Consider the following 21,736-nt stretch of genomic DNA (forward strand, 5'->3'; position numbering starts at 1 on the left):
ATGCAAATTAGTCTGGCCCTGGCCCAGTGCATCATGGGAACAGGGCAGACCAAACTACCAAGCCAATTCTTTACTGGAAAGGAAACAAGCTTCCAGGGACCGGTTTCTGGCATTACAGCCGTCTTCGGCCCGGCTTGCTTGAATCCTGATGGTGCAGTGAGCAAGGGACTCACATCTGAGCATACCCTTCCACACTTGTGGTGGCTAAAACGATTCAAAAAGGGGGTGGTGATGGACAGAGTATCTGAATTAAGCAGAACACTCCTACCCAGTCAAAAGATCAGGGCTTGATCCATCACCGTTTTTTAGCTCACTGCACCATCCCAGTTCAGAACCTGGCTACATGCAAATTAGTCTGGCCCTGGCCCAGTGCATCATGGGAACAGGGCAGACCAAACTACCAAGCCAATTCTTTACTGGAAAGGAAACAAGCTTCCAGGGACCGGTTTCTGGCATTACAGCCGTCTTCGGCCCGGCTTGCTTGAATCCTGATGGTGCAGTGAGCAAGGGACTCACATCTGAGCATACCCTTCCACACTTGTGGTGGCTAAAACGATTCAAAAAGGGGGTGGTGATGGACAGAGTATCTGAATTAAGCAGAACACTCCTACCCAGTCAAAAGATCAGGGCTTGATCCATCACCGTTTTTTAGCTCACTGCACCATCCCAGTTCAGAACCTGGCTACATGCAAATTAGTCTGGCCCTGGCCCAGTGCATCATGGGAACAGGGCAGACCAAACTACCAAGCCAATTCTTTACTGGAAAGGAAACAAGCTTCCAGGGACCGGTTTCTGGCATTACAGCCGTCTTCGGCCCGGCTTGCTTGAATCCTGATGGTGCAGTGAGCAAGGGACTCACATCTGAGCATACCCTTCCACACTTGTGGTGGCTAAAACGATTCAAAAAGGGGGTGGTGATGGACAGAGTATCTGAATTAAGCAGAACACTCCTACCCAGTCAAAAGATCAGGGCTTGATCCATCACCGTTTTTTAGCTCACTGCACCATCCCAGTTCAGAACCTGGCTACATGCAAATTAGTCTGGCCCTGGCCCAGTGCATCATGGGAACAGGGCAGACCAAACTACCAAGCCAATTCTTTACTGGAAAGGAAACAAGCTTCCAGGGACCGGTTTCTGGCATTACAGCCGTCTTCGGCCCGGCTTGCTTGAATCCTGATGGTGCAGTGAGCAAGGGACTCACATCTGAGCATACCCTTCCACACTTGTGGTGGCTAAAACGATTCAAAAAGGGGGTGGTGATGGACAGAGTATCTGAATTAAGCAGAACACTCCTACCCAGTCAAAAGATCAGGGCTTGATCCATCACGTTTTTTAGCTCACTGCACCATCCCAGTTCAGAACCTGGCTACATGCAAATTAGTCTGGCCCTGGCCCAGTGCATCATGGGAACAGGGCAGACCAAACTACCAAGCCAATTCTTTACTGGAAAGGAAACAAGCTTCCAGGGACCGGTTTCTGGCATTACAGCCGTCTTCGGCCCGGCTTGCTTGAATCCTGATGGTGCAGTGAGCAAGGGACTCACATCTGAGCATACCCTTCCACACTTGTGGTGGCTAAAACGATTCAAAAAGGGGGTGGTGATGGACAGAGTATCTGAATTAAGCAGAACACTCCTACCCAGTCAAAAGATCAGGGCTTGATCCATCACCGTTTTTTAGCTCACTGCACCATCCCAGTTCAGAACCTGGCTACATGCAAATTAGTCTGGCCCTGGCCCAGTGCATCATGGGAACAGGGCAGACCAAACTACCAAGCCAATTCTTTACTGGAAAGGAAACAAGCTTCCAGGGACCGGTTTCTGGCATTACAGCCGTCTTCGGCCCGGCTTGCTTGAATCCTGATGGTGCAGTGAGCAAGGGACTCACATCTGAGCATACCCTTCCACACTTGTGGTGGCTAAAACGATTCAAAAAGGGGGTGGTGATGGACAGAGTATCTGAATTAAGCAGAACACTCCTACCCAGTCAAAAGATCAGGGCTTGATCCATCACCGTTTTTTAGCTCACTGCACCATCCCAGTTCAGAACCTGGCTACATGCAAATTAGTCTGGCCCTGGCCCAGTGCATCATGGGAACAGGGCAGACCAAACTACCAAGCCAATTCTTTACTGGAAAGGAAACAAGCTTCCAGGGACCGGTTTCTGGCATTACAGCCGTCTTCGGCCCGGCTTGCTTGAATCCTGATGGTGCAGTGAGCAAGGGACTCACATCTGAGCATACCCTTCCACACTTGTGGTGGCTAAAACGATTCAAAAAGGGGGTGGTGATGGACAGAGTATCTGAATTAAGCAGAACACTCCTACCCAGTCAAAAGATCAGGGCTTGATCCATCACCGTTTTTTAGCTCACTGCACCATCCCAGTTCAGAACCTGGCTACATGCAAATTAGTCTGGCCCTGGCCCAGTGCATCATGGGAACAGGGCAGACCAAACTACCAAGCCAATTCTTTACTGGAAAGGAAACAAGCTTCCAGGGACCGGTTTCTGGCATTACAGCCGTCTTCGGCCCGGCTTGCTTGAATCCTGATGGTGCAGTGAGCAAGGGACTCACATCTGAGCATACCCTTCCACACTTGTGGTGGCTAAAACGATTCAAAAAGGGGGTGGTGATGGACAGAGTATCTGAATTAAGCAGAACACTCCTACCCAGTCAAAAGATCAGGGCTTGATCCATCACCGTTTTTTAGCTCACTGCACCATCCCAGTTCAGAACCTGGCTACATGCAAATTAGTCTGGCCCTGGCCCAGTGCATCATGGGAACAGGGCAGACCAAACTACCAAGCCAATTCTTTACTGGAAAGGAAACAAGCTTCCAGGGACCGGTTTCTGGCATTACAGCCGTCTTCGGCCCGGCTTGCTTGAATCCTGATGGTGCAGTGAGCAAGGGACTCACATCTGAGCATACCCTTCCACACTTGTGGTGGCTAAAACAATTCAAAAAGGGGGTGGTGATGGACAGAGTATCTGAATTAAGCAGAACACTCCTACCCAGTCAAAAGATCAGGGCTTGATCCATCACCGTTTTTTAGCTCACTGCACCATCCCAGTTCAGAACCTGGCTACATGCAAATTAGTCTGGCCCTGGCCCAGTGCATCATGGGAACAGGGCAGACCAAACTACCAAGCCAATTCTTTACTGGAAAGGAAACAAGCTTCCAGGGACCGGTTTCTGGCATTACAGCCGTCTTCGGCCCGGCTTGCTTGAATCCTGATGGTGCAGTGAGCAAGGGACTCACATCTGAGCATACCCTTCCACACTTGTGGTGGCTAAAACGATTCAAAAAGGGGGTGGTGATGGACAGAGTATCTGAATTAAGCAGAACACTCCTACCCAGTCAAAAGATCAGGGCTTGATCCATCACCGTTTTTTAGCTCACTGCACCATCCCAGTTCAGAACCTGGCTACATGCAAATTAGTCTGGCCCTGGCCCAGTGCATCATGGGAACAGGGCAGACCAAACTACCAAGCCAATTCTTTACTGGAAAGGAAACAAGCTTCCAGGGACCGGTTTCTGGCATTACAGCCGTCTTCGGCCCGGCTTGCTTGAATCCTGATGGTGCAGTGAGCAAGGGACTCACATCTGAGCATACCCTTCCACACTTGTGGTGGCTAAAACGATTCAAAAAGGGGGTGGTGATGGACAGAGTATCTGAATTAAGCAGAACACTCCTACCCAGTCAAAAGATCAGGGCTTGATCCATCACAGTTTTTTAGCTCACTGCACCATCCCAGTTCAGAACCTGGCTACATGCAAATTAGTCTGGCCCTGGCCCAGTGCATCATGGGAACAGGGCAGACCAAACTACCAAGCCAATTCTTTACTGGAAAGGAAACAAGCTTCCAGGGACCGGTTTCTGGCATTACAGCCGTCTTCGGCCCGGCTTGCTTGAATCCTGATGGTGCAGTGAGCAAGGGACTCACATCTGAGCATACCCTTCCACACTTGTGGTGGCTAAAACGATTCAAAAAGGGGGTGGTGATGGACAGAGTATCTGAATTAAGCAGAACACTCCTACCCAGTCAAAAGATCAGGGCTTGATCCATCACCGTTTTTTAGCTCACTGCACCATCCCAGTTCAGAACCTGGCTACATGCAAATTAGTCTGGCCCTGGCCCAGTGCATCATGGGAACAGGGCAGACCAAACTACCAAGCCAATTCTTTACTGGAAAGGAAACAAGCTTCCAGGGACCGGTTTCTGGCATTACAGCCGTCTTCGGCCCGGCTTGCTTGAATCCTGATGGTGCAGTGATGGCTGTAATGCCAGAAACCGGTCCCCGGAAGCTTGTTTCCTTTCCAGTGAAGAATTGGCTTGGTAGTTTGGTCTGCCCTGTTTCCATGATGCACTGGGCCAGGGACAGACTAATTTGCATATAGCCAGGTTCTGAACTGGGATGGTGCAGTGAGCTAAAAAACGGTGATGGATCAAGCCCTGATCTGTTGACTGGGTAGGAGTGTTCTGATTAACTCAGATACTCTGTCCATCACCACCCCCTTTTTGTAATTATTTTGGCCACCATGAGTGTGGAAGGGCATGCTCAGACATGAGTCCCTTGCTCATTGCACCATCAGGATTCAAGCAAGCCGGGCCGAAGACGGCTGTAATGCCAGAAACCGGTCCCCGGAAGCTTGTTTCCTTTCCAGTGAAGACTTGGCTTGGTAGTTTGGTCTGCCCTGTTCCCATGATGCACTGGGCCAGGGACAGACTAATTTGCATATAGCCAGGTTCTGAACTGGGATGGTGCAGTGAGCTAAAAAACGGTGATGGATCAAGCCCTGATCTGTTGACTGGGTAGGAGTGTTCTGATTAACTCAGATACTCTGTCCATCACCACCCCCTTTTTGCTCTAACCATTGAGCCACATTTCTCTACTGGGGCAGGGCAGAGTGGTGTAGGGCAGAGTGGAGGGGAGTGGGGCAGAGAGGAGTGGCATGGGGCAGGGCGGAGTGGCGCGGCGCGAAGTGGCAGGGGGCAGAGCGGAGTGGCGGGGGGCGGAGCGGTGTGGCGCGGAGTGGCACGGAGTGGCAGGGGGCAGAGCGGAGTGGCGGGGGGCGGAGCGGTGTGGCACGGAGTGGCACGGAGTGGCAGGGGGCAGAGCGGAGTGGCGGGGGCAGAGCGGAGTGGCGGGGGGCAGAGCGGAGTGGCGGGGGCAGAGCGGAGTGGCGGGGGGCAGAGCAGAGTGGCGGGGGGCAGAGCGGAGTGGCGGGGGCAGAGCGGAGTGGCGGGGGGCAGAGCAGAGTGGCGGGGGGCAGGGCAGAGTGGCGGGGGGCAGGGCAGAGTGGCGGGGGGCCAGGGCAGAGTGGCGGGGGCCAGGGCAGAGTGGCGGGGGCCAGGGCAGAGTGGCGGGGGCCAGGGCAGAGTGGCGGGGGCCAGGGCAGAGTGGCGGGGGCCAGGGCAGAGTGGCGGGGGCCAGGGCAGAGTGGCGGGGGCCAGGGCAGAGTGGCGGGGGCCAGGGCAGAGTGGCGGGGGCCAGGGCAGAGTGGCGGGGGCCAGGGCAGAGTGGCGGGGGCCAGGGCAGAGTGGCGGGGGCCAGGGCAGAGTGGCGGGGGCCAGGGCAGAGTGGCGGGGGCCAGGGCAGAGTGGCGGGGGCCAGGGCAGAGTGGCGGGGGCCAGGGCAGAGTGGCGGGGGCCAGGGCAGAGTGGCGGGGGCCAGGGCAGAGTGGCGGGGGCAAGGGCAGAGTGGCGGGGGCCAGGGCAGAGTGGCGGGGGCCAGGGCAGAGTGGCGGGGGCCAGGGCAGAGTGGCGGGGGCCAGGGCAGAGTGGCGGGGGCCAGGGCAGAGTGGCAGGGGGCCAGGGCAGAGTGGCAGGGGGCCAGGGCAGAGTGGCAGGGGGCCAGGGCAGAGTGGCAGGGGGCCAGGGCAGAGTGGCAGGGGGCAGGGCGGCGGGGCAGGGCAGAGTGGCGGGGGGCAGGGCAGAGTGGCGGGGGGCAGGGCAGAGTGGCGGGGGGCAGGGCAGAGTGGCGGGGGGCAGGGCAGAGTGGTGTGGCAGAGTGGAGAGGGGCTGAGTGAGGCAGAGTGGGGTGGAGTGAGGCAGAGTGGAGTGGTGTGGGGCAGAGTGGAGTGGTGTGGGGCAGAGTGGAGTGGTGTGGGGCAGAGTGGTGTGGGGCAGAGTGGAGTGGTGTGGGGCAGAGTGGTGTGGGGCAGAGTGGTGTGGGGCAGAGTGGTGTGGGGCAGAGTGGTGTGGGGCAGAGTGGAGTGGTGTGGGGCAGAGTGGAGTGGTGTGGGGCAGAGTGGAGTGGTGTGGGGCAGAGTGGAGTGGTGTGGGGCAGAGTGGAGTGGTGTGGGGCAGAGTGGAGTGGTGTGGGGCAGAGTGGAGTGGTGTGGGGCAGAGTGGAGTGGTGTGGGGCAGAGTGGAGTGGTGTGGGGCAGAGTGGAGTGGTGTGGGGCAGAGTGGAGTGGTGTGGGGAAGAGTGGAGTGGTGTGGGGAAGAGTGGAGTGGTGTGGGGCAGAGTGGAGTGGTGTGGGGCAGAGTGGAGTGGTGTGGGGCAGAGTGGAGTGGGGCAGAGTGGAGTGGTGTGGGGCAGAGTGGAGTGGTGTGGGGCAGAGTGGAGTGGTGTGGGGCAGAGTGGAGTGGTGTGGGGCAGAGTGGAGTGGTGTGGGGCAGAGTGGAGTGGTGTGGGGCGGAGTGGTGTGGGGCAGAGTGGAGTGGTGTGGGGCAGAGTGGAGTGGTGTGGGGCAGGGTGGAGTGGTGTGGGGCAGGGTGGAGTGGTGTGGGGCAGAGTGGAGTGGTGTGGGGCAGAGTGGAGTGGTGTGGGGCAGAGTGGAGTGGTGTGGGGCAGAGTGGAGTGGTATGGGGCAGGGCGGAGTGGTGCAAAGTGGAGTGGCGTGGCGCAGAGCAGAGTGGGGCGGCGTGGGGCAGAGTGGCCTGGGGCAGAGTGGCCTGGGGCAGAGTGGCCTGGGGCAGAGTGGCCTGGGGCAGAGTGGCCTGGGGCAGAGTGGCCTGGGGCAGAGTGGTGAGACTGGGGCAGAGTGGTGAGACTGGGGCAGAGTGGTGAGACTGGGGCAGAGTGGACTGGGGCAGAGTGGACTGGGGCAGAGTGGACTGGGGCAGAACAGAGGGGTGCAGAAAAGAGTGGAGTGGACTTGCGCAGAGTGGAGTGGACTGGCACAGAGTGAAATGACATGGAGCAGAGTGGAGTGGCGTGGCTTGGCGCAGGGTGGTGTGGAGTGGCACGGTGCAGTCGTGTGGTATGGTGCACAGTGGCGTGGTGCAGAGTGGTGTGGCACAGTGGCAAGACGTGGCACAGTGTGGCGTGGCACACAGTTGCAAGGAGTGACGTGGAGCAGAGCGGTGTGCTGCTGAGTGGCGCATGGTGGCGTGGAGCAGAGCGGCATAGAGCAAAGCGACGTGGAGCAGAGCGGTGTCGCATGGAACAGAGTGTTGCAAGACGTTGCGTAGAGTGGTGGAGTTGCTTAGGGTGGTGTTGCATGGAGTGGGGAAGAGTGCAGAGGAGTGAAGTGGCGTGGTTTGGAGTGGCACTGAATGGTGTTGCATAGAGCGGAGTGGCATTGCATCGAGCGGAGTGACAGTGTTGAGGGGTAGCATAGAGTGAAGTGGTGTGGCGCTGAGTAGCGTGGCATGGAGTAGCATGGCATGTAGTGGCGTGATGTGGAGTTGCGTGGAGAGACATGGCGTGGAGTGGTATGGTGTAGATTGGATTGCACTTGCACAGAGTGCAGTTGTGTAGAGTGGAGTGGCGCGAAGTGGAGTGGCATTGCGTAGAGTACAGTAGTGTGAAGTGGAGCTACGTGGAGTGGTGTGGCGTACAGTGGCATAGTGTAGAGTGACATTGCGTGGAGTGACATGGTGCTGCGTGTGTGACATTGCGTGGAGCAGAGTGGTGTTGCATTGAGCAAGAGTGGAGTAGGATTGTGTGGAGTGGTGCAGAGTGGCGTTGCATGGAGTGGCATTGTGTGGAGTGGCATTGTGTGGAGTGGCATTGCATAGAGTGGTGTTTCATTGAGTGGCAATCCACAGAGCGGAGAGGCACTGCGTGGATTTGCGTTGGGCAGAGTAGCGATGCATTGAGCAAGTGGCACTGCATAAAGCGACTGCCATTGCGTGGAGTAAAATGGAGTGCATTGCGTGGAGTAGCATTGCGTGGAGTAGCGTTGCGTGGAGTAGCATTGCGTGCAGTGACGGTGTATAGAGTGGCGTTGCATGGAGTGGCATTGCGTAGATTACAGTAGTGTGAAGTGGAGCTGCGTGGAGTGGTGTGGCGTACAGTGGCATAGTGTAGAGGGGTGTTCCGTGGAGTGGCATGGTGCTGCGTGAGTGGCATTTCGTGGAGCAGAGTGGCGAGGGATTGTGTGGAGTGGTGCAGAGTGGTGTTGCGTGGAGTGGCATTGTGTGGAGTGGCAGTGCATAGAGGAGAGGCATTGCAAGGATTTGTGTTGGAGCAGAGTAGCGATGCATTGAGCGGAGTGGCACTGCATAAAGCAGACTGTCATTGCGTGGAGTAAGATTGCGTGGAGTGGCATTGCGTGGAGTAGCGTTATGTGGAATGGCGTTGCGTGCAGTGGGGGTGTGTAGAGTGGCATTGCGTGGAGAGGCGTTGCGTGGAACGGAGAAGCGTGGCATTGCCTGGAGCGGAGTGGGGTTGAGCGGAGTGGGGTTGCGTGGAGTGGAGTGGGGTTACATAAAATGGACTGAGGTTGCGTGGAGCGCAGTTGCATGGAGTGGCGTTACGTGGAGCAGAGTGGCATTGCGAGGAGTGGCACTGCGTGGAGGGGCCTGGCATGCTGTAGAGTTCAGTGGCAAGGCATAGAGTGAAGTGTAGTGTAGTTGCGCAGAGTCAGAATGGCGCTCTGAAACAAATGTTGCTATCTACTTATACACTGACAATATAAATAACACAATCTGAAACATAGGGACAGGGATAGGAAAATTGCATATTTTTTAAAAAGCACTTGAGGTGTCTAATGAGCGCTCACATCAACTGCTTTAAGTTGAAGGATAAAAGCGCAGTAACACTCAAGACAAGCATTGGCATATCTCTCTGTGAGCAAGTTGAGCATTGCATCGTAAAAACGTCAAACACCTAGTGCTTTACACAAATATAAAATAGCATACAAGCAAGAACTCAAAACCGGATCAGTATAGCTGTAACACGCATTCAAAAATCTAACTGGTGCCGTTTGCCATTGAAGGGGGGGGGTAAGGGATAACTGTATTTAACACAGAGCAGAGGGCACTTAGGGCCCGATGTAGGAAGGCAAATACCGGTCGGTAACGGCCGATTTCGGCCGTTCCCGACCGGTATTTGAAGATGGAGATGTAGGGGCATGTTAAAATACAGATTCGGTAATTTTTCCGAATCGGTAATTTTACCGATTCTGTAAAATACCGAATCGGTAAAATTACCGATTCTGTATGTTGACATGTAGGTAGCACTGCAATCAGTGCTACAGGGGTCTAAGAATTCGTTATTTACCACCAACTAGAAGTTGGTGGTAAATAATGAAAACCCTTTAAGAAGCATTTTTTTTGCTTTTTAAAAACAGTGCCATGTTGCAGACATACATGCCCTAAGGGCATGTATGTCTGCAACTTATGCACCCATGCACAATTGAGGGGTGCAACAGGGTGTCAAAGTGACACCCTGCCACCCTTCAATGTTTCCCCCAATTACCGAATCAGGCCCATAGGAATGAATGGCAATTACCGAATCGGTAAATACCGATTCGGTAATTACTGAATCATACCGATTCTGTAATGAAATCTGTAAAATTACCTAAATCCGTATTGCCAGTTGTTAAATACCGAATCGGTATGATTCGGTATTTAAGAATCGGTAATCTGGGATTACCTACATCGGTCCCTAAGCATATGTTTTATTTACAACACTTGCGCTATGCGTTTGCAAATAACTTCAGGGACAACCAAGAACATATTCACTTGAAAGCACAGCATCGTGTTGCTGTGCTACCCGCAAACCAAGCCAATGCTAATAATGGGTGCACAGTGAGGCTTTACAGCAGAGGTGGCCGGCTGTTGAAACAAGGGTTCTTGGTGGGAACAGTATGTGGCAGAGACCAGCAGCGAGAACTAATTAAGAACAGGACACCATGAGAAACATGGAGGGGCTGCACACGAGTTGTGGACATGCGCTCGAGAAGCAGTCTTTAACAAAGAAGCAATAATGGGAAAAGCAGGGTCGGGGGAGGAGTGGATCTGGGATAGAGAAGAGAGAGGCTTTGTATACAGTAACAGGAGTTTAGCGTGGCAAGCAGGGATGGGCGGGAGGTGATGGTGGGGGGATAGCATATGGAGAGTAAGTGAACTACTGCAGATGCAATAAAATGCATGCAGGGACACGGGCCGAAGCTGAACGGTGTAACACAAGTAGGAAACAAAGAAAAAAGTAGTCCCACAGAATGAACATAAACACTGAAGCGTAAAGACAGCAGTACTTGGGCGGTGCTTCGTGGAAGGAAACAAAACACACAAAAAACGAGGGATAAAGAGGAAGGATTCACCACTAGCGATTAAGCATTTTTAAAGGACAATCAAAGGGACGAATAAAAAGGCATTAGGCGGATTGAATACAGCATGTCTCGAAGACACAGCGCATGTGCTGCCTAGGCTCGGCCTAAAAAATAGTGGCTGTATCATTTTGTATGCGATTCTGTGCAGCATGGCTAAAAACCATTGGCAAAGCAAACAAAGGCCACAAATGCGAGACTTATTGGCTTTCTGCTAAACCCTGTCAGATCATTTTACAAGCTACTTTTAACACCTGTAATACGAAGATCTATTTGGGGGCTTCTGACTGAGAAGACCTCCAGAAACGCTGCTTGCTGTGATACAGAGAATGAACATGCAGGAACATAAGAAATAGTAGGTGTACCGAGGAATAATTAGTCATCTTAATCTGAGGGGAAAACGCATTCCAGTATCAGGCCCCTACAAAAAGAAGTGAGGTGACATTTAGAGTTCCATCGAGAGATCTGCTATCACATGTCAGCGTAACAAACGAGACTGCTGGGGACTGCTTGGGAAGCAAATAAGCAAGGCCAGGTTTAAACAGGAATAGTACAGCTCAGTGATATCAAAAATAACGTACAGAGTTACGAAGAGAGTCCCCCATATCCTGTTTAATGGAAGGAAACAATGATGGGGTGCACTTTAATCAGTTACCTAACCCCGGCTTCAACTCAGACCAGTATTTCACAACCAAGTTGGTAAATGTTACAGCCAAACTAGTAGACACTGATGACCTAATAGCCATGTGGGGTTTGACTGAAGTGCTGCAGTATCCCAAAAAGTATAACTCACAGGGTAATTAACAATATCAACGCACTGCTGCGATTCCACCAATTCTAAAGAGACTGTACTTGTCTAAATCAAAAAGGCAATTCAGGTACACTTTAAATGATTAGATTTCTAGGCTTTTATAAGGGGCACCTTTGTGTATGTTTACGCTTTACTCTGTATCTACCTCCAGCTCCTCGATTGTGGTATTCTCTTCATGAACTTTCAGGTCATTCTGGGTATCCTCTTCTCCCGGTTCCGGGCCTGCCACAAGTTCATTCATGTACTGCTGGTCAATCTTATCCAGGGCAGCCTTCAAGTCGTTTCTCAAGCCCTGACAAAGAATATATTAAGGCAAAACAAAAAGTTTTTTTGGTTAACATATATAGGCCAGTTATCATTAAGAGAACTTCATTAAAATAGACGTTTTCAGCTTCTTAGCACCCACAAGTAGCCTGTTCAACAGAACAAGACCATGAAATTCACCCCTTAGTAATACTTTTCTCAGCAAATCTCGCAGCAAACAAAAAAAAAAAAATACTACAAAATTCTCCAGTTACTGTTTTGCGGATCAACAAATCAGCCACATTTGTCACACAAGAAAACATCAATGTAATCACAGCCAAAGTATATCTGCCGTTTGCACTCTTAGCCCTCTTTATTTAAAGAGTAAGGGACCAGAAACATTTGCAGCTCTGTCCCTTACTTAGGGCTCATTCCTGAAGCCTATGTAGGCCTTTACTTTACAGCTTTTTGCCACAACTAAAATATAAGCACACAAACATTAGAGATGGGTTGAAGGTGAAATCATTTTAAGGGAAATGGGGCTGATGAAACTAGGAATGCAAGCAAAAGTCACAGTCTGTAACCCTTACTCTAAGTTCCTTAGCCCCATCTTTCATTAAGAAGAGTAGAAAATGTCTATCATAATACTCTGTCTACAAAGAGGTATTGTAATCATTTCATTATATTTTAAACCAAGCATATATCTCTTCTAATGATTCAAATCTTTTTAGATAAGTTACTTACAGTTCTCTATGACTTGCATTTTTATAGATGGGCATGCCCTCCATCCCCCCCTTTCTTTCTGGTCTATGAATCTGAAGATGGCTTCCAGTGGGACTACTAGAGGCCTAGTCACTCAAAGGCGGAAGATTAAAAACTGTAATTAATAAAACGGCCTACGATTTAAAAGAAGGGTTGCTCCAGGTCCTCGTGATACAATATTTTCAGTCTTATACCTTCCTCCACCAAATAACTTTCAGGTGTATTATATGAATTCGTTCAAGTACACAAAACTAAGGCTACAAATCCCAAAAATGCACTGATCTGTAAATTAAATCATGATTAGAAATGAAGTTTCACGGTGACATGGGATCAACAGGTAGAGGTTTCCTTGCAAGTGTGCAGTAACTTTCAGATTTTTGGTAAAATTAATAAACTTGTTCCAAAAGTGCAACTGGGAAGCTGCAGCAGCCACAAAATTCCAAGGGTACTATGAGAAAACGTTTGTAAATTCCCATTTATGACAATGCAAATGTATTTCTGCAAGTGTAAACGTACCTGGTACACATTTATGCATGGCAGAATGTTTTGCATAAGTACAATTGCAAACTGAAACAGTTTCATTTGTTCTTCATGGAGAAAATTGTTTTCTCCACTAGAGAACTTTCCCTCACGCGTACATCCCAAAATTTTTAAGATGTTCCTTACTCTTTCCCACACTGGAAATGGATTCACTCCTCCCTTTGACAGCGGCAAATCTCTTATCCCTGGGAGGGAAATGTGCCAGGGATATGTTTGTGAACAGCCAAAGAAAATACGTTTTTGTATGTTCCCAAAATTTGCAATTAATTTCTGCTACAGAAACCCTTAGTCCGTATTTCCTACCTTATTTTCATAGGAAAAAGTACATATGAGAAACATGTATGAGAGTAAAACCATGTTATGTGACTCAGAAAGTGGCTTTATGCTTTAAAGCAAGCATTGGTAAAAACCAATAGGTCTTGGCTTGTTGTTAGCATTCAGGATCTGAGCAGCATGGCAAAAGCAAAATAAAAAGCTTTAATAAAAACTGCGATGATGTGGTGGTGGTCGCAACATTTTGTAGGCCTGTATGAGCATGCTTAAGCAGTGTTTTAATTGCATGGCAGTGGGGGAAAGCAACAAGGAGGACTGGTGTGTAGAGGAAGCAACATGGCGGGGTGAAAGGGAAACACCACAAAAGGTGTCAGGGGTGGTGGAAAGCAACACAGAGGGATGGAGAAGGCAGACAAGAATGTAGAGCGGGTGGGGGAGGTCACAGGTGATCAATCAACAGTGTGGGGGGTGAGCAGAAGTAATGGGCGAGAGAAGAGAGCATGGATGGGGAACCTGCATGGGGGTGGGGAGAAAATGCAATGAGCACACAAGATTGACAGAAAAACAAATACTAATGAAATTATTGCAAATATGAGTCACGGGAGTGTGCTGAATGTGATGTCTGATTCCCGGGGCCATTTATGCAAAAGCACATGTTTGAGAATCGACCGCATGTATGTTTTTTGGAGGTTGAGTCTGAGTAATAAAACACACGTGGGGGCTGGGGAGATTTAAAGACCAGCAGGGGACGACTTTCTTATAAAACAACTATAAATAGACAAAAAAACGTCCACTGGGTCTAAGTATAGAAGAAGGAAGAGAGTGCTGGGGTATCCCTTTTACAGGACGGTTTTCCTCACCCACCCGAAGGTGGCATGATTTACCATAGGGTAACCTCCTCGCACTGCAAGTCTAGTCACAGTGCGGGCTATGACCCCCTCTCTGAGAGGGAGGAGCTCAGGGATGTTTTGTTTGTCAATAGAGGTATCCTAAAACTTTTGAGGAGCTGGGTGTGGAGTGGGGGGCAGAAAGAAAAAATGGTGTGGGACCCCATCCCCCTTTTTAGGTCTCGCTAGCGAATGCAGCGCAGCTGCTTCGCTAACGAGAATTGCTGCCACTTTCTGTCCCGAAGGGAGACAGGAGGTGGCACGCGCAGACAGGAGATGTGCACGCGTCCGGACAGGAGATGTGCACTCCGTACGCGTGCACATCTCCTGTCCCCGGAGGCTGGCAGCGCAGTTTCCCTCCCTCCATTGCTCCATGGAGCCAGCTTGTTCTGTTTAGTTTCAGAAGCCTTCAATCCGGCCCCTCCTTTTTCCTTAACACCGCACTCAAGATCTGTGTCTGAAGGAACAGGCACGTGTTCTTGCTCAAGTAGGTATTTTTTAATACTTTTCTTTTTCTATCTTTGCACCAATTCAAGGTCTCTAAAAGTAACACAAACCAGCACAAAGGCTTGATAAACTATTTCCTTTCCAGCGCTGGAAAGGTGTCAAATAGCGCTTTCTACTACTTTGCATAAAGGTGGGTGGTATATGGGAATTCCAAAGCTGCCACCCTTGGTTTTTGACACACTCCCTATCTACGAGCAAATGCAGACAGGGCTCTGCGCCAAACAATGATGCCTCCTGGAGGCAGGTGCAAAGTAAGAGAACTTTTTTCCCCAAACTTCTCAAACTTTGTATGTGGAAGGGCACCAACAGTACGCTAGACATCATGAATACACTTTTGCACTATAGTACAGAGGTATGTGCGTAGCGCTAGAAAGCTTGTTACACATTGTAATTCTGTCTGGGCAGATATTTAATCTCATTAGTGCTTTTTTAACAACCAAATACAGAAATAAGCAACTGAAAGATGACCAATGAAGTCTTGCAAAGGGTCTTCCACTTCGTGCTAGCATGTCGTTGACACATTCATTGTAACTTTTGATGTGTTTGAGTTAAAAATATATATATTTTTGTGTTAAAATCTGCAGATGATGGATTATGTGGCAAATACAGCACGTGATAGGGATGTGGTTTGGGAAGAGACAGCCTGCAAACTGATGCACTCTTATGGAGTGCTGCAGCCCAAAAACAACGTACCTCCAAAAGCGCATGAGCAGAGGAAGGACACAGGGTGCTGAAAGGAAGCAGTACTTAGTCAGTGTTCAACGGAATGGACACATGCACAAAGACTAAGTAAACCAGGCAAGCACTGAGAAATGAAAAGAAAGGAAATAAGTGAGCAATGGGCAGGCACTGAGCCCCTTTTAAGTTAACATATTGTCTTTGCAAGCAACTGCACATGAGTTGTCGCAGGGGAGACCAAAAAAGCAGACCCATTTCAATTAAAGCTGCGTGGGTTATAAAGGGCTGAGGTGCTTCTTCTAAAAACATCACTTTTGATGATGTCACTGCACATTCTAAATAGTACCCCACACATTTATTCTAGGACTTAAATCCTATTGATCGTGTTCTTCTAGTTCTCCAACAAAGTTTTACTTTTTTCTGTGAAACTAGAAGAAGAATAAGCATTCTTGTTGCGTTGCAGACAGAGTGAAAAACCTAGGTTTAAATGTAAATCGCTGCTTTCTCATTTTGCCAAATTTTTGACCCTTTGCAAACGTTTACCTCACTGTGCGTCATTTTAGTCTTTGTCTGAATGTTGTTTTATTTCTATCATATCTATTGAATTGCGCTTGTATCTTGCATGCCTCAGTACTTAATACCGTCTTCGATAAATACCAGCAGTTTTTGGAAGTTGTGGCCAAAGCTTTAACCCCGCCTCTTCCATCAGTCCAGTGGCTTTCGGAGCACCACCTCTGTGACGTTTTCAATAAAGTCTCTTCCCATGATGTCATAGTAAGTCAGTGGGCACGTCTTATGACTCAGGAAGCTAACCACTACAGGTCCTGCCCCTCCTCGACAGGGGAGTTTGGCAACTTTGGTTTTACCAGATTATTTGGAAACAAACCATTTCAGCTAAGGCATTTAATTTTGTGCCAACCTGCCTCCTTTACACTCTTGTACACCTACAGACCATAGCCATGGCAAACATCAATAACTTAATAAATTCTCCAAAATCTCTATGAAATGCACATGTCCAAAATCTCCCAGAAATATGCATTTATGACCCTAAAACCTCATAAAATATGGCCCTAATCACGGGGACACAAATGACTAATAATTGTAATTTATTTTACAGTAGAAAATATTTGTTTAAGCAAATAATAGTATATGCCATTTTCATGAAGTAGCAAAAATACATTGATAAAAGTGTATTACTTCCTGGGAGATTTGTGGACATTGTATAATGAATGAATGAATGAATGAATACGCATTTATATAGCGCATGGCCACCCAAGGGCATCCCAGCGCATTGAAGACACCTAATCATTCTTCACTGTTCAGGGAAAAAGAAGGGTTTTCAGCAATTTCCTGAAACGGAGATAGTTAGGTTCCAACCGAATGGAGTCGGGGAGCTGGTTCCAGAATTTTGCAACATGAAGTGAAAAGCGTCGGCCACTCATCCGTGCCCGTATGATCCTAGGGACTGTCAGAAGTTTTTTATGGTTTGCTCTAAGAGCCCGGGTGATCTGATATAGCTGAAACATAGGCTGAATTAAAGCCGGTTCGTTGTAAGTGAAAGCAGGGGTAGAAATATTAAGGTTAGCTACCCAGTTTTCCGCCGAGAGCTTAGACCATATGCGACTACGTTTTTTAGTTCATATGACAGGTTGTGCCTGATCAAGAAGGGACAGACAAAAGATAATAGGAAATGGTCCGACCAAGGAACAATAACGGACTCCTCCAAAATAATATTATCAAGATTGGTAAAGAAATGGTCGAGAAGATGACCTGCTCTGTGGGTGGGACCAGTAACAATTTGTTTCAGTTGAAACACTTCAAGACCTGCCATGAGATCCTGCGAAGGGGAAGTATCAGGCTCATCAAGGTGAATATTAAAATCACCCAAAATAGAAAAATTAGAGGTGAGACTGGCGCAGTTTATAGCAATATCTGGCAGATCATTACAGAAATTAACATGTGCTCCTGGTGGGCGATATAAAAGAATCCCTGAAAGAGTACTAGTAGGGGAGAAACTAATAGCAAAGGAGACACTCTCACACTCCGATAGAAGACACCTAGTTGATCTGCAACTATAAGTATTTTTTATAAATAATTGCGATCCCCCCACCACGACCACTATCACGATCTTGTCTGATAATAGCGTAGTTTGGTGGGAGGGCCCGGACTACATCGGGATCCGAGGCCGCATTCGTCCAAGTTTCAGTAAGAAAGAGCGCATCAGGGCTCCTCTCTTCTAAAAGCAGGCATATTTCACTTGCGTGCTTGGGAAGGGAACGGCAGTTGAGAAGTGCTAATGAATATGACTTTACTTTCCCAACTTCTAAAAGGGGAGGTTCTAGAAGTTTAAATTCAAAATTACAGAGGACAATGGTTCTGTTCCTTCTAAAAAGACATAATATGTGAACATATATTCGTCCTCTCACGTCCGAGCCTCAGAAGCTGCTCCTTACTGTAGCAAAGATTACCGGGGAGGATTTGTACAGGGGTTCCGGCCCCTAGCCCCGTCCTGGTGCGGACGGGCGCAGACGGGCTTGCCTTTGGTGCGCCGTCGGCGCGGCAACGGCACGCCCGCCGCGCACGTCCGCTGCGCGGGAGACGGGCATAGTAATTAAATAGGCAGGGGTGACTAGAGCGCTAACCTATAATATGGTATAAATACCATTAAGGGTACAAAGAGGAAGTCCGCTTGTTATGTGTAATCTTGGTGCCATGAGCTGTACAAAGCGAGAAATATCACACAGCTGACGGAGTACATTTCAAGAAGCTCTGGGAGCGCTACATTTCTGGGATATTTGAAAGCTTAAAGGCACGTCTAATTACAGTGTGCCAATTTGGGAGACTCCATTAAGTTACACAAGACGTGTGCAAGCTACCAGAAATAGGTTGCCAGGCACCTTACAACAAGCATTTGCAATGCAATAGGTTTCGCATTTACGCGAGTTTGAGCTATTGGCATTGTAAATGAAAATGCTTTTTATTTAGGTTTTGGTTTCTGAAACATAAATAAAACACATTGTCATTTACAATGCCAATAGCTTAAACTCTCGAAAATGCGAGACCTATTGCATTGCAAATGCATGTTTTAATTGTTTTATTTAAAAATGGCAGGGCGCTTTGTGGGCCCCTTCCCGTGCCGATTTCAGCCACGGCGACCCCATCCCCGGGCCGGCCCCCTTGTGTTTTTTTCAATTTAAAAAGAAAATGGAGGGAACCTCATCCCCCGGAGACAGGCCTTTGTAGTTTTTTGGCCGGGGCCAGGCCACTACGGTGGGGACCTCAGTGGGAGCCTGAAGGCAACCGCGGTCCCTGCCGGGTCCCCCCCTCCTGCAGGAGCCAGCATTGCTTTAACATACAGGGAGCTGCTGCCATGTAGCTCCCTGTGGGTAAAAACAAAGTGTGCTCCGCTTTGAGCAAGCAAAAGCAAAATGCTCTCACTTGTTCAAAGCGAACCGCACTGTTTACTATAGCATGGCGGGAACAGTGCTTCTGTCATTCAATAGCAAACTGGAGCCAGCTCTGAGGGGTAGAGGTCCCCAAGCCCATCTAGGCGCTCGAGGAGAGGGGCCTTGATGCCCTCTCCCATGTTCGAATTTGCCCTGGGGAGGTGGTGGTCCCCGGGGCTTGGGTTCTGCAACTGACCCTCTTCATTAATGTATTTGTGCACCGGGGAGTTGGCGGTCCCCAGAGTCGGAGGTCTACAAGCCCCCCCCACATAATAGGACACAGCCCAGGGGAGTTGGCAGTCCCCAGGGCTCCGGGAGACGGGTCCAGTGGGCCAGCCTGTATGCATAATGAAAAAAGACAAAGGGAGGTGGCGGTCCCCAGGGCTTTGAAAAGTCTTAGGAGGGGGTGGCCCGTGCGCCCCCTCCTATAATTAGCATATGCCCCTGGGACTTGGCCCACCCGGGTGTTATTCTAATGCAAGCATGGTGAGCCTGCGCTTGCTTTTTTCTAAAAATGTTTGCTGCGGATTTGCTGCCCCCTCCCCCCTCTTTTTGTTTTTTTATATTTTTTTCTGAGACTTGGCTTTAAGCAGAATCCCAAGATGGCTTCCAACATATCCTGGTTGAAATATTGACAGCCAATCAAATTTTAGTAGGATTTGAGTCCACTGCAAGGACTCGCGTCCCCAGATATCTATATTTTGTAAATATAGGTATCTCAAAACCTACTGAACTGATTTACACCAAATCACAAAAAGCCCGCTTTCTGGACATGTTTGGGACCCCCATTTTTTCCTCGGCCCCCGCTTGACGGATTACCCAAAAAATTTCAACACAGCAGTTGAACCAAAATGGGGAAGTTTTGTAGAAATGTTGTGGCGCTTCGTCAAGCGGTGTCACTGTTATTGGCAAAACAAAAAATTATTTTCCTATGGAAACCTTGGTCCTAACTATAAATACCTACTGGTGACAGACAGACAGACAGAGACAGATAGATAGATAGATATATATATTACCTACTGGCGAGCGCCAGTAGGTAGTTATAGTTAGGACCTAGTTTCCATAGGAAATCCGCAACATTCTATTGGGAATAACTTTGGTGCCGGTTAATGAATCTTCGTGAATTTCTCAAAGAAGATAGCCCGCTCCGCTCCTTCCCTAAAACATTTGGGGGGATTCGTCAAGTGGGGGCTGAGAAACGTGTTTTCCTCATGCAATTTTCCATAGGACGATTAGACACGGCTACAGCCCGAACGGCTGAATGGAATTACATGAAATTTGGCAAAATGGTAGAGTCTTATTCGCAGATCGCCCTTTTCTTTCAATGGTGTAAATCCGTCCAGTAGTTGTTGAGAAAATGAAGTACGCACCGTACGCGAACCCTGGCGCGCAAAAGCGAAATTGTGATTGGCTGTCAGTCGTCTGTGAACATTCCAACCTGTCCAAACCAGGAAGTGTTGGCCGCCATCTTGTCTCTCGGGAGAACGGAGGCAAAAGAGAGCCCAAAACAAAAGTGGAAAACATGAAAAGGGGGCATGGTAGAGACCCCCTGACCCTTCTCAGGAGGTCCCTGAAGGCCCCAAAAAATAAATTGTTTTTTTTGTTGAAAAAATCGCAAGGTGCGCGCACGGTGCACGCATCCGTACGAGGACGGTGCGTGCACATTGGCAAAAAAAAGGTGACACAAGGGGATTATAAAACTGCCCTTAATATATATAAATTCATCCACGCACTTTCATTAATAGTGCAAATTGAAGCATAGAGTTGTAACATTTATATACATATGTTACATTTAAGTGTTCTGGAAGTACTACAGTATACTATAGGTAAACACCCTGTAGATTTATGCTGTACCACATCCTTATAGTTTTGCACTTTCATATTCATTCATTCATTTATGAACTAGACATTCACTATGACAAATTAAAAACATACAAACATACAAATATAGTTCTTTTTTTTGACCGGTAGAGGTAGTTCTGAAAAAAACATTTTTTTTTTGCTTCAAAAAAGGAGAAAAAATTTACTTTGTAAACGAAACAAGTGTTCAACAGGAACAAAGAACTTTAAAAAAAATTATTGTGGGCATTTGTGGCTCCTGTTCTTTTGAAGAATTGTTTCTATGGACTGTTGTCCATAAGAAATCAATTGGTTGCAATGTATGCAGCAAACCATTACGTTTCTGAATTCTGGCTGCAAAGAAGGAATCATACTTGATGGTGTTGGTGTTGGTGGTGGTGGTGGTGGTGGTGGTGCCCTTGAAGTGCTTGGAGCAGAGCCCTGTTCCTCCTCTGATCTTCTGACAACTGCTCTTGCCCAATTGTTAGGATGGAGGTTTTTAACATGGCGTTCCATGCTTGCTGTGCCAAAAGAATATTTTTTATTGGCATTGCCCTGCTCCTCCTCTGATCTTCTGACAACTGCTCTTGCCCAATTGTTAGGATGGAGGTTTTTAACATGGCGTTCCATGCTTGCTGTGCCAAAAGAATATTTTTTATTGGCATTACCCCTTGATAAAACAGTGTCACATATTTTGCATGTGACTAGTGGGGCGTTTTTTTTTCACCTTCAGGGAAGGTAAAAAATTTCCATACAATGGCTTCTTTCTTTTTTTTGGGCCGTGGGTCTTCTTCCACAAATTCTTCAGATGAAGAATGATCAGAAGGTTCTTCTGGAAGTCCAGCCATTTTAAAGTCTTTATCTAAAGCTCAGGGCTGAAGAAAAAAGATGGTTCTTCTGTGAAAGTCAAAGAAGAATGATTAAAATGGGAGGGGTCTTTCAACAATTGGAGTAGGAAGTATTATAAACCAATAGAATCTCTTGTTTTAAAGTCACATGGTTGGACGTAATCTTACGGAGCGCTTACGTATTCTTACGATGCGCTTACGCTGCATTTACGTGCGACGTACCCTCGCGAGATTCGTAATTACATAAAAAAGTAATATACGGTTATTAAAAGTTTAAAAAAAAAAAAATTCTTCATTATCCCAGAAAATGTCTACCTTTAAAATCTATAATAAATCCGTAGATATAACGTATGTAAGATTATAAAACTTACGGGGGTAAGCGCACGAAGGTTTT

At 48.5% G+C, this 21,736-nt stretch overlaps 1 protein-coding gene across 3 annotated transcripts in view; it reads right to left on the bottom strand.

Annotated features, from left to right (window-relative positions):
• Positions 1–21,736, bottom strand: part of PRPF18 (pre-mRNA processing factor 18) — a 297,642-nt gene that overhangs the window by 105,326 nt on the left and 170,580 nt on the right. For all 3 annotated transcript variants that reach the window (XM_078674214.1, XM_078674213.1, XM_078674212.1), the window contains one exon: positions 11,465–11,611. In XM_078674214.1, coding sequence (XP_078530340.1) covers positions 11,465–11,611 — 147 coding nt within the window. The remainder of the gene's footprint in view (positions 1–11,464; positions 11,612–21,736) is intronic.

The sequence above is a fragment of the Lissotriton helveticus genome, chromosome 1_1, assembly GCF_964261635.1.
Source record: "Lissotriton helveticus chromosome 1_1, aLisHel1.1, whole genome shotgun sequence".
Lineage (NCBI taxonomy): Eukaryota > Metazoa > Chordata > Amphibia > Caudata > Salamandridae > Lissotriton > Lissotriton helveticus.